The following is a 12771-nucleotide window of genomic DNA, read 5'->3' as shown; positions in this document are numbered from 1 at the left end:
AAAAAAAAAAAAATAGACCCCACAGAGTTTTGTGATTATCTTGGATGATGCTTGTAGCACCTGGCACCATGCCTGGCATGCAGTAGGTGCTCAGACGGTCTTCCATCCTACTACTCCTCAAGAATATGATATTGAGTCTTTTTGCAGCACTCCCAGAACTCACACTCTCCTCTCCCCCTATGGATCAAAAATATCCGGTTTGTTGTCCAAGAGCAAGGACGAGACTCTCTGCAACATCCATCCTGGTTTACCTTGGACCAAAGGGGTTTAAAACTGATACCATTCTGGGAAAACTGGGACAAGTCGGTCACTTTAGGTACAGGTAAGACATAGTATGCAGGAAGCAGAAAAGAGTTTCATGATCTGATGGGAGTCTAAGTTCTGGTCTCAGACCATGGGTTCATTAACACCCATATTTACTTACATGGTCAGCTGGTGGGTGGCAAGGGCCACCATAGATGGCCATGCAGGTTGTGTACAATACAAGAGCTCTACATTTAAGGAGGCACCATGCATATGGTGGACAGTATACTTTTCTATATATTTTATGAACATTTTCTGGAAGATGACAGTCAAGTATTTTGAAACAGGTGCACCTTTTCCTATTCCACTCTAAGGTGCTGTATGAGTTAGTGGTGGCCTTGGCAGAAGCCAAACTTTCAACAAAGGCCATCTTCTGTGCTGAAAAGCACATGCCTTAGGGATTATAAATGTGGACAAAGAAGGCAGGAGAAGATGACTAATGATGTCTACTCAGAGTGGCATCAGGAGAGCAAATATTATTGCACACCATGTCACTAAGTAGACGGTAATTTATGAGTTCTGCTGGTGAAGCTAAGTAGAAAATCAGATTGCAGCAAAATGGGGGTATTTGTCTGTGACAAGAGCTTTGATCAAGGCAGAAAAGTTAAGTGCATGTCTGTGTGTAGAGTCACAAAGCACTCTTTAAAAGGCCCAATTAACAGCTACAAGGCTTTTCTTAAATGACAAATTCCCTACCTTCAAGAATTCTGTGGCTTACTGGGGAAGTTCAGACTAGGGTATCTCTATTCCTCACAGCTCTGAGCCTACAGTCTTGGGGATTCCTGTATCCCACTCCAGGCTGCAGACTTCCAGTTGCCTACACATTTTCTCCATCATCATGCATGAGCTTTTGGGCGGCTGTCTCTGGGCCAACAACTCTCCCCTAAACTCAAAGTCAGCTAGGCTTAAGAGGCAGACTGTCAGAGGTCATGGTTATTACCTTGTAAATTCTGTTCAGGAAAACTATGCAAGGGGCATAAGATTCCAGTTTAACCCCTGACTAGTTTCATTTGTATTCTCTTTTCATAGGCAGGCATCATTGTTTCCCTTCTGAAACCTGGCTGCAGCATTTCAAGCTTTGCACATGTAGCTCCCTCTGTAACATGTGCTTTTCCTGCCCTGTCTTCTTCTATTTTGTATCAACTCAGTGTCTCATCTTTTATGAAGCTTCTGATTGATCTTGGCAACAACAACTGATAGAAAGCAAAAATAAACAACCATAGCATCACCGCCCCAAACCTGCCTGTGCCCTGTCCTGTCCTTAGCTCACGTGTCATCAAAGCATTTTAACTAGTGTTCTGTTGCCTAATGACATGGTGTGGCAAGACCATGAGTTTCCCTGAAAGCAGAGTCTTCCTTAATTTAGCTTTCTATCTCCAGTGCCTAAAATAGTGTAAGGTACACAGCAGGTACTCAATCAGTGTTTCTGGCCAGATGAATGTTTATAAAGCAGAAGCATATATTGTCAGGTTTCAGGAGTCCATGCCAACTGGGCAGTCATACATTTCACAGAAGATGAAACTGGGACCCAGAGAGAAAAGAGTCTTGCCCAAGATCATCCAGTATCTTGGGAGCAGATTGAGAACCAGGCCTTGACTCTTGCTCAAGGGGTTTTTCTATGGTACCACCTGAAAATTGTCACTTGGTTGAGAGGGTTCCTGTACTAAACACAAATAATACTCTTTGCTGCGCTATAAACAATATTATAAGTGGAATGATAAGAATAGGCTAAGAGGAGAAGACTGAGTTAATAGTCTCCTTCACATGAGCTCATTCCTGCTGGAAAAGCTCCCAAGTCTGAAACCACATGGGGACTGATGCCTCTAGGCCACTCCGTGGAAATGAACCATTTTCTTCTTTTTCAAAACTGGGGTTGGGATGGGGAGGAGTGAAATGAGCAGGGGGAGCCCAGGTCATCCTATCTTGGTTATTCTGCATTTCCAAGGTTGAAGAACAACCAGGCTTTCCCCATATCTGATCTGGGCATGTGCCACGAATTCCTCGTGCCCCTCCCCAGATCCACTCTCATCTGCAAATTGAGAAGCTGGACCAGAATCTCTCTGGGGTCACCTACGGTAGGATGTTCTGTGACTCTGTTACCAATGGAGGAGAGAAAACGTGGTAGGAGAAGCAGAAGGGATCCTCGCCCTCTGCCCAGGGGGCTCTGAAGCTTCCATCTAGGAGGCTGCCTTCTCACCATGACCCTCAGGTGACTCAGAGCAAGATGGTAACGCTGGCCTCTCCCCACAAATCCATGCCCAGGGTGTGTCCCCGTGAAATGAACAAATGTTTGCTCTTCATTAGGCAGCATCACATTCCTTGCAGCTGTTCCTTGTTGCCTTAAATAGTCTTAATGGAGCTGTAATAACCAGATACCTTCTGGTTGCTCTACTGGACTCCTTCCATTTATTATGATGACAGGCTGTCTGGACTGGACTGGGATTAACATGCTTCTCTCCCTTCTCTCTATCACAGAGTCACCTCTTTTTGTTCTTCCTCATCTTCTCCAAATCTGCTCCTCTTCTGACCACGATGGCTGGGGTTACAGGGCACACAGACAACCCCGCTCTCCAGCCAACATCTATTACTTTTGCTGGCATGCTTTGGGTTTTGTATTGTAACTAGGGAAGGTGGGAGAATTTGGAATGGAGGAGGTAGGATGGGGAGGAGGGAGGACTGTGCAGTTTGATCATGAGCCCCTTGACTTTAATGTGGCTGTGTTCCAACAGCAGGGATAGATGAGAATGTCGGAGAGTAGAGCAGGAGAGGATAGTGATAGGTCCATGAACACAGGCAGGACACACGTTGGGGACTCCATGTGTTTCCTTAGACTAGTGGCTCCTGACTTTAAAAGTAATTGTAATCAACTAGAGAGCTTAGAAAATACTGATTCCTGGGTTCCACCCCCAGTGATTCTGCTTTAATTGATCTGAAATATGGCCCAGGCACTGGTGTTTTAAAAACTTCCCCAGGTAATTCTAATGTGCAGCCAAGATTGAATACCTTTGACTGAGACCCAGATCTGTATGGCAGGTGAAATGAACTTGCCTTAGGCTTCCTTGAATTCTTAGGAATCCAGGAGCCAATCAAGGTTGCTAGAACTTGAGACATAAAACTTGAGACATAACCACAGGGGTGGTAGATCCAAAGAGGGGAAGTCCCGTGGGACTGTCAGTGGGAGGGGGTCCAGCTGGACTAGCTAATTGGTTCCTAATTAGACTCCCAGGACATGAGCAACAGAAGGGCTCTTCAGATCACTTTGACCAACCCCCTCCACCTCACTGCATAAATATGGCAATGAGGTCCAGAGAGGGGGAGTGACCACCCAGATACTTAATGAAAATGACAGGCATTGAATCCAGGCATTTTGACTCTCAATTCAGGACAATTCACACATTACTTCAAATAATTGAACTTAAAATATATATTGAGAGACTCAAGTTTTCATGCCAAAGAGAACAGACTGATTTTATTCTCTACATGCAGAGGGTGTGTGGGGGTATATCTGGGCTCTGAGCCCAGTTTCCTGGTTTGGGCCCTACCGTCTTTTTCCTTGAATTACCATCCTGGCCGCCTACCTGCCTCTGGTGTCCTTGCTCTGATCTCTACCAGATTTAAAATGCAAATCCACTTAAGAGAAAAAAAAAAAAAATCCTGCTCCCTTTTAGGGCTCCCCGTGGTCCGTGGAATAAAATCCAAATTCCTGAGCCTCACAAATACTCCCCTCCCTCCCGTGCCAGCCTCTACTGACAATTTCAGCTCCATCTCCTCCCATGCCCTCTCCCACAATTTATGTATCAAACTGCTTCTGGTTCCTCTAACTAAACCTGCTGTGCTCATTCCCATGCCACAACTTGTTCTAGTTCTACCTGGAATACTCTTCCCTTCTTTCATTTGGTTATTCCTATTTCTCAAGCCTTGGATTTGGCTTTATGGCTTCCAGAAAGCCACTGGCTAGCTGCCTTTAGGCTAGGCTCAATGCATCCCACCCCCAAGGGTTCCTATAGCTCTGGGTATATCTCTTTTATGGCACTTTACTAAGATATTGAAATAGTCAGTTTATATGTCTATCTGTAGATTCCCCAGAAGGCAAGGGCTCTGTAGTTCATCTCCTCAGTTCCTAGAACCCGATATAATGCCCGTCTCATGGAAAGTGCTCACGTCTTAAAGTTGTAATTCTGAAAGGCTCAGTCCTTGGTCCTAGTCTCTGTGTACAATCACTTGCTTGGCAAACTGTCCAGTCTTGTGGCTTTAATATTATCTATATGCCAGTGACTTTTAAGGTTTTCTCTCTAGCCTAGTCTTCTTTCCCAAATTCCAAACTCACATATTCAACTACCTACTTGCCACCTTGAGACACTAAGATGTCTAATAGACACTGCAAACTCGGAACTGAAGTCCTGATTGCTCCAGCTCTGCTCCACCTGAAGCTTCCCCACCTTTGTTGGTGGCAACTTCACCCTCCCAGTGGCTCGGGGAACAGCCTTGGGACACCCTTAATTCCTTTCTTTCTCTTGTATGCCATGTGTTAGGAAATCCTGTTGGCTCTATCTTTAACATATATTCAGAATCCAACCACTTCTTGACCCTTTCTCTGCCATATATGGCCAGAGTCACTGCTGTCTCTCACCTGGGCCACTGCAATGGCCTCATAATTGGCCTCCCTGTTTTTGCCTTGCCTGCCTATGTCCTATTCACAACACAGTAGCTACAACGAGGCTTTCCAAATAAAGTTAAATTTTTATCACTTGTCTTCTCAAAGCTCTGCAGTGGCTTTCTATTTCATTCAGAGTAAACACCTCAGTCCTTATAACGGCTCTTGTAATGCACTCGGTGGTCAGGTCTCTCTTTATTTCTCCAAACTAAGTCTTGTTACTTTTACCCCTTGCTCACTCTACTCCAGCCTCCTTGCTCCTGCGTGTATATGCCAGGTATACAATTCCCTTGATCTGGAACTCTCTTCCTCGAGGTATCTTCCTCCGTGTCTACATTCAAATCTCGTCTTCTAATTAAGAACAACCCTTCTACCCTGTTTAATATTGAAAGCTCTTCCACTTTATGTTCCTGGAATATACCATCTCCCTTCCTTGCTTTATTCTTTCTTTTTCCATAGTGCTTGTGGTAGATTATATTATCCAAAGATTGTATTTTGCAATACTTCCTGTTCTGCATGCTCTTCTAGAACCTGGCAACTCCTCCTCCTCCTCCTCAAGAGATGGAGTCTAATTTCCCTCCCCTAGAAGGTGGCAGTTTTAACTTGCTTATCAGCAACAGAATGGGAGGAATGATGTAGTGGGATGTCCAAGTCTAAGGCCACAAAGGTTATGCACTTTTCACCTTGTTAACTGGGAGGCTCGCCTTTGAAGCTCTGAGCCACCATGTAAAAAGTCCAACTATCCTGAGGCTACCATGCTGTGAGGAAGCTCAGGCCACCTGAAGAGGCTATGTGCAGGTGTTCCAGTGGACAATCCCAGCTGAGTTTCCTGACTGACAGTCTGCATCGATCACTAGTCATGTGAGTAAAGATACGTTCAGATGATTTCAGCCCCCAGCTTGGAGCCTTCCCAGTCAAGGCTATAGACAAGATGGAGAGGAGACAGAGTGTCCATTTGTGCCCATATAAATTCCTGCTACACAGAAGCTGTGAGTGCAATAAATTAGTTGTTTTATGTTGCTAAGATCTGGGGTAGTTTTGTAACACAGCAAACAGCATTTTTCACTGTCTCACATAATACATGATATAATTTGCTTATTTATAAGCCTATCATTTATTTCCTATTTCCCCTGCTAGAACACAAGCTTCACGAGGGCATGAATCTTTGCCTGTTCTGTTCATTGTTGTATCCCCAATGCCTAAACAATCCATGGCAATAGTAAACACTCACTAAATATTTACTGAACATATTACAACTGAACTGAATCTTAGAAGACACAGCTTGCCATAGCTGAGAGGTCCCTTAGATGTCAACTTGTCAAACCCACTCATTTGTATGAAAAACCTGAGCAGGAAAGGGAAGTGACAGGCAACGAACAGCTCATGGCAGGTTGGTATGAGAGTAGAACTGGAGGCTCAGCAAGCTTATGTCTTTAATAGGACATCGAGTCTTCAAGCAGATCCATGACTTTTATGCTCAGGATGAAGATTCTGAGTATCACAGGAGCCTGGATGATCAAAGCAATATCCAGTTTGATTCTAGGAAAGTGAATGAGCACATGTGGAAAGACTTTCATTAAGTAACCAATTTCTAATTAACCCTCAGTTAATCAGAAAATGCTATTAACTAGAAGCTAATCATTCCAGCTAGCTGATTAATATAATTTGAACTAATTGAGGGAAAGGCTAGTCGAGTGAGAGAAATTCCTGGTTAAGTTTGAAATGATGGAATAACATGTATTATTTACTCTCTCATTGTGAAAGCAGTTCATTTCCCTGCTAGAAAGTTAGGAAAATGCAAAAAAGTACAAAGAAGAAATTTTAAAAAGCAATCCATCATACAGGGATGGATGCTTTTAAAGTAAATATCATTCTGGAAGAAAATGCACCAAAGTAGTGAAATACATTTGTATTTCTGTCTTTAAATTTTAGATCGCAAGTTCTTAGAACATGTGTTTCTCAGCCACATATCACTCATAATGCTATTTGAAACTTTAGAACAAATTATTATGACTGATGACTTATTAGACGATCATCATATTGAATATGCCTTTACAAACAACACACTCTCTCCTGACATTTGCTCAGCAAACGGATCTGCATACATGTGCATAAGCAAGCATACACACACCCCATCCCACCAGGGGTTGGGATCATTCAACCCCCTAGAAAATAAGACCCAAGGATGGGGGAGGTGATGAGATCATTTCCTTCTACTCTATTCCAATATTCTTCCCAAACCTGTAGACTGAGTATATGAAAAATGCTATTTGACTTAGGCCATATTTGAAATTAAGTGCTCATTTGTCTCAAGCTGGTAATCACTAACTTCCATCATCATAAAGGTTTTTGTTCTTGTAAATATGTCAAACATGCCCCTTGTCACCATGTTTTACACTCTCATAAAGTTTTAGAATCAGACAGGCCCTTAGAGATCACCTTATGCAAACCCTTCTTTCAACTGATTCAGAATTTTATAACTCAGACAGCAAAGCAACTTGCTAAGATCACACAGTTTACTGTATTTGAACCCAGCTGTCTGGACCCCCAGTTTAGCACAACTTCATGAGCTCACACGACTTCTGAAGTACTGCTTTGTAAGCGCGTTCTCATAATACAGTCTGAGAGATAAACTTAGTTTGCATGATTAAGAATTCCAAATGTGTGGAGCCTGAACCCCTGAGTCTCACTGCACACAGTGAGACTGAATTGAGCATATCTGGGGCACACCCTGCACGTGAAACAGAACAAAACAAAGTAAAAGAACCAATGACAAAAGATGAGTGCATATAACTCAGAGCACGGCACACAGAAAATACTCAACTATAATTTGCATTTTGGGAAGCAAAGAAGAGAAGGGGAGAAGGGGAAGAGAAGGACGAAATGCCTGTTTTCAAAGTTGGTGGCAGCTGGATTCCCACCTGTGCCCTGAGACTTGCAGAATTCCTGTTGGGGAGTGAGCTGCTCTTTGGTTCAGGAAAATATCTTAATAAGTTTCCTTTTCCTTTGCTTTTATTCTATTTTTTGCTTGTAAAAGGTGAATGAGGCCTGACGAGCAAGCTTTGAAACAAAAGGAGTGAGAGAAAGAAAGCGAAATTATTCTGCATAATAAAGTCAGGGGAATGTGGGAGTCCTTTTCTTGGATGCTGGGGGAGGGGAAGTTTTGAGGACATTAAAACTTCCTTTCAGTAAGAAAAATACTAAAACTCTGGGTAGGGGAGTGGATAGAGACCCCATCAGGAGACCAGACCTTAGAAGGATTTACCAGCAATGTGGATGGTTAAGGACCTTATAAGAATAATAGTGTTGGGTTGAGGTGTTTCCTGTACTTTGCTGCAGTCCTTCTCTGATATTCCCCAAACCTCTGTAACAACCACTGCTTGTAAATCCTTAGAGATGCTTTGGGGGGGGGGGAAGGAAAGGGATGACCAATGCAGGATTGGGGAGAAGGTGCAGAGAGAGGGGGCAGCAGTCACTGAGAGGAGGCATTGCCTTGCGGGGGGGGCGGGGGGAGGTGAGAACACCACAGAAGCAGGAATATGGGCAGGAGGAGAATGACCTGGGAGCAAGCAGGAGCGCCAGCAGCCACTGGCAGGGGAGGTGCACCAGCTGCTCTACAGCATGCGGGGTGGGGCTTGAGCCACTTTATCTTCATACTGAAGGAAGGCGTGACTCCAAAGGTAGGAATTTTGAAGACAACTGGGTTATGAAGAGAGAGGGAAAGGGGGTGAGGAGAGAAAGGAGGGGAGAAAGGTATTTGAATCTTTTAGCAGGTGCTTCTCAAGTGTAACGTGCATACAGATCACCTAAGGTTCTGGTTAAAATGCAGGTTCTGACTCAGGAGATCTGGGTGGGGCCTGAGATGCTACATTTCCAGCAAGCTCCCAGGTGATGCTGATGCTGCTGGCCCAGGGGCCACACTTTTAGTAGCAAGGCTTTAGCACCCGAATAAGCCTCTGAGCCTTTCAGGCAGTTTCCCACAGGCTGGTCTCTTACCTCGTACTCCTCCTTGAATCCGTAGCCCTGGCCTCTCTTCATCTGGGTGATGTGCTGCAGCAGGTCAGCCACTCGGATGGCGGGCTGGAATTGGTCCCTGGGATAGCTCATCTCCACGGGGTCGCAGGTCCGGTAGGGGTGAGTCTGGATCGTGAGGGTGGGCTGGGACAGCTCCCCGCGGCTGCCATCTGCTTCAAAGAGAAGGAGGCAGAACAATCACCTATGGGAGCTTTGTCCTTTGTCCTTCGAGCCTTCCCCAGCTTGGCCAGAGCAGGAGGAGGAGGGTAGAGGGAACTAACTGGGGACTCACTGATCAGGAAACCACAGAAAGACCAGAGACACACTGCTCCCCCTGCATGGCTGTGTTGGTAGAATTAAATATTAAAACAGTAAACAAACCAATGAACACCATGACCCTTGGTTCATTTCAATTTCAGTGGTGCATACTGATAGAGTAAAGATGAAGCTCCAGGTTGGTTGTTATCCTCTGCCTGTCTCGGTCCTTCATCCAGGCTTGCCGGGGCAGTCTTGGTCAATCCCAGAACCAGTGAGCAGCCAGAAGGCTAAATATTGGGAGCACCCTCCTGTTTAGGAAATGAGGTGTTTGGGATTAGTCTCTGCAGGAAGCCTCAGGTGAGAAGAGCCTCAGGTGCCTGGAGATCAGAGGCACATGTCTGCTTCTGGTCCATTTGCCTGCATCCCTGTGACCTGGTTTCTCTACTTGTTTGTTTCCTTCGGGTTGTGCACTGGGAGGAATTGGAGCCAGGCTTGGACCCCTCACAGCTAGCAGAGACTCTGACCCTCCCAGCTGCTCTCTCCAGCTATGGACTCGGCAACAGTGACCACTGCCTACTGTCTAGTCTCCCCACCACTTAATACTGCTGATCCAGGAGCGTCACTGAGCCCACCTTGCAGGTGGGGAAGCCTGAGCCTCTTCCTTCAGTCCTGCCAGCTACTTCCCCCAGGCCTGGATGCTGTGCCTCATCTCCTTCATAAAATCTCTCCTTGATATAAGATCTTTATTCTCCCTGATAAGAACCTATATGCCCAGTGAGTTGCTTTTACTGCCTTCTGTTAGTTTGGCCACTCTGGAAACTGCTGCTTCCTCAGATTGGGTTTGAATTCCTCTGGTCCCCTTGGACCCATAAAACTAATGTATTGCCCTACCACTCCCCTGCCAGGCATACATTGTCAGTCTTCCAGGGCAAGTTATCTTCTCCAGAACCATCTTGGGCTTGGTCCCCCCAACCTCCTCCCAAAGACATGGACAGTCTATGTCCTGGACCACTCTGTTTGTGGCATGCACGAGATGAGGAGGGCCAGATCCAATGTGTCTCATCCAGATGTATCAGACACTGTGAGGTACCAGTGCAGATACCCATTAGCCTATGCCAAACTCACCCCTGGGAGGGTTGGCATATTATATTAGTCCTGATCTTCTGCAACTTGTCTTTTCAAAATCCATGTTCCCTTCAGCTTGTTTGACTCTCATGTCACAATAATCCATTAGACAGATTCTGTATGTGACAACATCAGCAAGCCTGTTCCTGGTAAGGAAAGGATAGTGGAAGGAAGCTTCTGGATTACATGTTTTCTAGGGTGATCAGCCTGTGCCAGTTTGCCTGACACTTTTCTGGTTTTAGCACTAAAAATCTAGCACCTTGGGAAACCTCTGAGTCCTGGGCAAATGGGGCTGGTTGGTCATCCCAATGTGAAAGTCTGTGGGTGGTGTGGAGGATACATTTCTCACTTTCCATCCCTCTGCCTGCCCCACCTATTTGTTCCTCCAAGGGAGGAGGGGCTACTAATCTGATTAGTCTGCACTTGAGACATTGGTTGGTTCATACCTAATTAGTGGGTAGGGTCATTGTGTGCACGGTGTGGTCTCTAAAACTCCTGACTCAATGTGGTAAGTAAACATAACTGAGACAGAGCCTACCCCCTGGGACCAGCCCAGTCACCCCTGGATTGCCAACAGAAAGATCTCGAGGATACAGATTTATGTACAAGGAAGAAGGGCCTAGGAGAGGTACTAGCAAAACCTGCCTGACTGTACATAAGAAAAATACTGCTTACTTTTTCTCCTGGGATTTCAGGTAATACGTAGCTACATCTTTGCTGGTCTTGGTTAAATGTAGAGCTTGGCAAATGTGTGGGCTGCTTCCTTTCTTCATCACACCCTTGGGATCATGACTTAGACATATTGGGAGCCCACTCAGTGCCAAGGACTGGTAGGCAGTAGCAATGCATAAAGAAATACAGATTCCACCCTCAAGGCTTCATGGTCCAGTAGGGAAAACATGCAAGAATAACCATCTGAAGCAAAAGAACAGGGCCTCAGTGGTGAAGGCACATTTAGGGAAGGGCGAGGAGGTTGATATGGAGTCAGAGCCATGGGTGGAAATGTCATGGTGGCAAGTCTGTAAGAGGTGACACAAGGAAGATCCAGAAAGGCTGTGAATGTGTAAGATTATTGAAGCCAGTGTGAAGCTGTTGAAGGGTTCTAAGAAGAGTCCCTTAAGACGCACACTTTCTTGCAGGTGTCCCAGCTATCATCACTCCTGTGATGGTGTGGAGGGGTTGGGAATGGAGAGGAAAGGAGCACTTGTGTTTGATCTATAGATGTGGCACTTCATGATTCCAAGGACAGGATCAGTCAATGCCTGGAGCCCTGTGTTTCCCACTTAAACCATTATCACAGGTGGGGACAGCTGTCTTCAGAGACCCAGAGTCTTCCAAAGGACCAGGGGCAGGTGCTGCCTGGCAAAGGTGTCCTAGGAATGTGCACCTGGCAATTTTTGTGAGATGCCAAATGTTTCCAAAACCAAATAGCTATCAATATGGGTATTTTCCCTAAACACATGGCTAGACAGACTGTAAACTTGGTGTCAGCAAAACCAACAGTGAAGTGGAAAATAAATGCATTTGAAATGTAACAACTTGTATTGCTGTAACATTTGTAATAATGTCAATGCCAGCACTAACGTTGCTCTGAAGACCTGGAACCGAGGGATTTTCAAGGTTTATTAATTCAGCTAGTTGGACTCCCTTTTCCAATGCAATCTTACCTCACCTATTCCCTTATTAACCTCCGATAATGCAGAAGTGATGCCTTTTATCACACCCCATTTCACCAGACGCACTATACTTAATTTTCCATCATTAGGTTTAATGAAAACCCAATTTCACAACTCACTTCTCTCAGAACCTACAAGTAATGCTACGTTTTTATCAGTCCCAATTAAAAAACGTTATGATGTTCCTATTCGAGAGGGAGCCTTAAAACTAATGTGCGATTCTGCTGCTAATTCAACAAGGGCTCTGAAATTCACATGCTGCTCATAAAATGTAACTCAAACCAGCTGGCCTGGCCCAGGGAGAGAATATTTTTCATGTTTTCTCCTCACCAGACCCTTCATTTTCATGCCATTTCAACTTCTCATTTGTAAGTCTTGCATGTTTATTTATCACGTAATAATATTTTGGATTTCTTTTGCACTTTTTTGTATAGCTGTTGCCTGAGCTTGTGAATTTCCCCTGGAATAACTCTTGGACTGCCTGTGAGGGGCTTGTGGGGTGGGCAGAGGGATTTGGGTGATGTATGAGGTTTTGGGTTACCACTGTTCCTCTGTCTCTCTGCCAGCTCCTCCTCTTCTTCCTTGGGAACCTGGAACTCATTTGCGCGCTCTCTCTCTGTGGCTTTTGCCATAACTATGTACAGTCTATATCTGCGATGTCCAATAGAACTTTCTACAATGACAGAAATGTTCTACATCTGTGCTCTGTGATAAGGTAACTAACCACATATGGCCACTGAG

At 45.0% G+C, this 12771-nt stretch overlaps 1 protein-coding gene across 1 annotated transcript in view; it reads right to left on the bottom strand.

Moving 5' to 3' along the window:
- The window catches only part of PTPRT (protein tyrosine phosphatase, receptor type, T), a gene marked incomplete at its 5' end in the record, with an annotated part of 369542 nt that overhangs the window by 69619 nt on the left and 287152 nt on the right, over nt 1–12771 (bottom strand). Inside the window, one exon of the mRNA XM_008571855.1 lies at nt 8954–9144. Within this exon, the coding sequence (XP_008570077.1) occupies nt 8954–9144 (191 nt within the window). The remainder of the gene's footprint in view (nt 1–8953; nt 9145–12771) is intronic.

Source organism: Galeopterus variegatus, unplaced genomic scaffold (assembly GCF_000696425.1).
Source record: "Galeopterus variegatus unplaced genomic scaffold, G_variegatus-3.0.2 Scaffold730, whole genome shotgun sequence".
Classification (NCBI taxonomy): domain Eukaryota; kingdom Metazoa; phylum Chordata; class Mammalia; order Dermoptera; family Cynocephalidae; genus Galeopterus; species Galeopterus variegatus.
The sequence above is the reverse complement of the archived record's forward strand: the minus strand, read 5'-3'. Positions and strand labels throughout refer to the sequence as shown.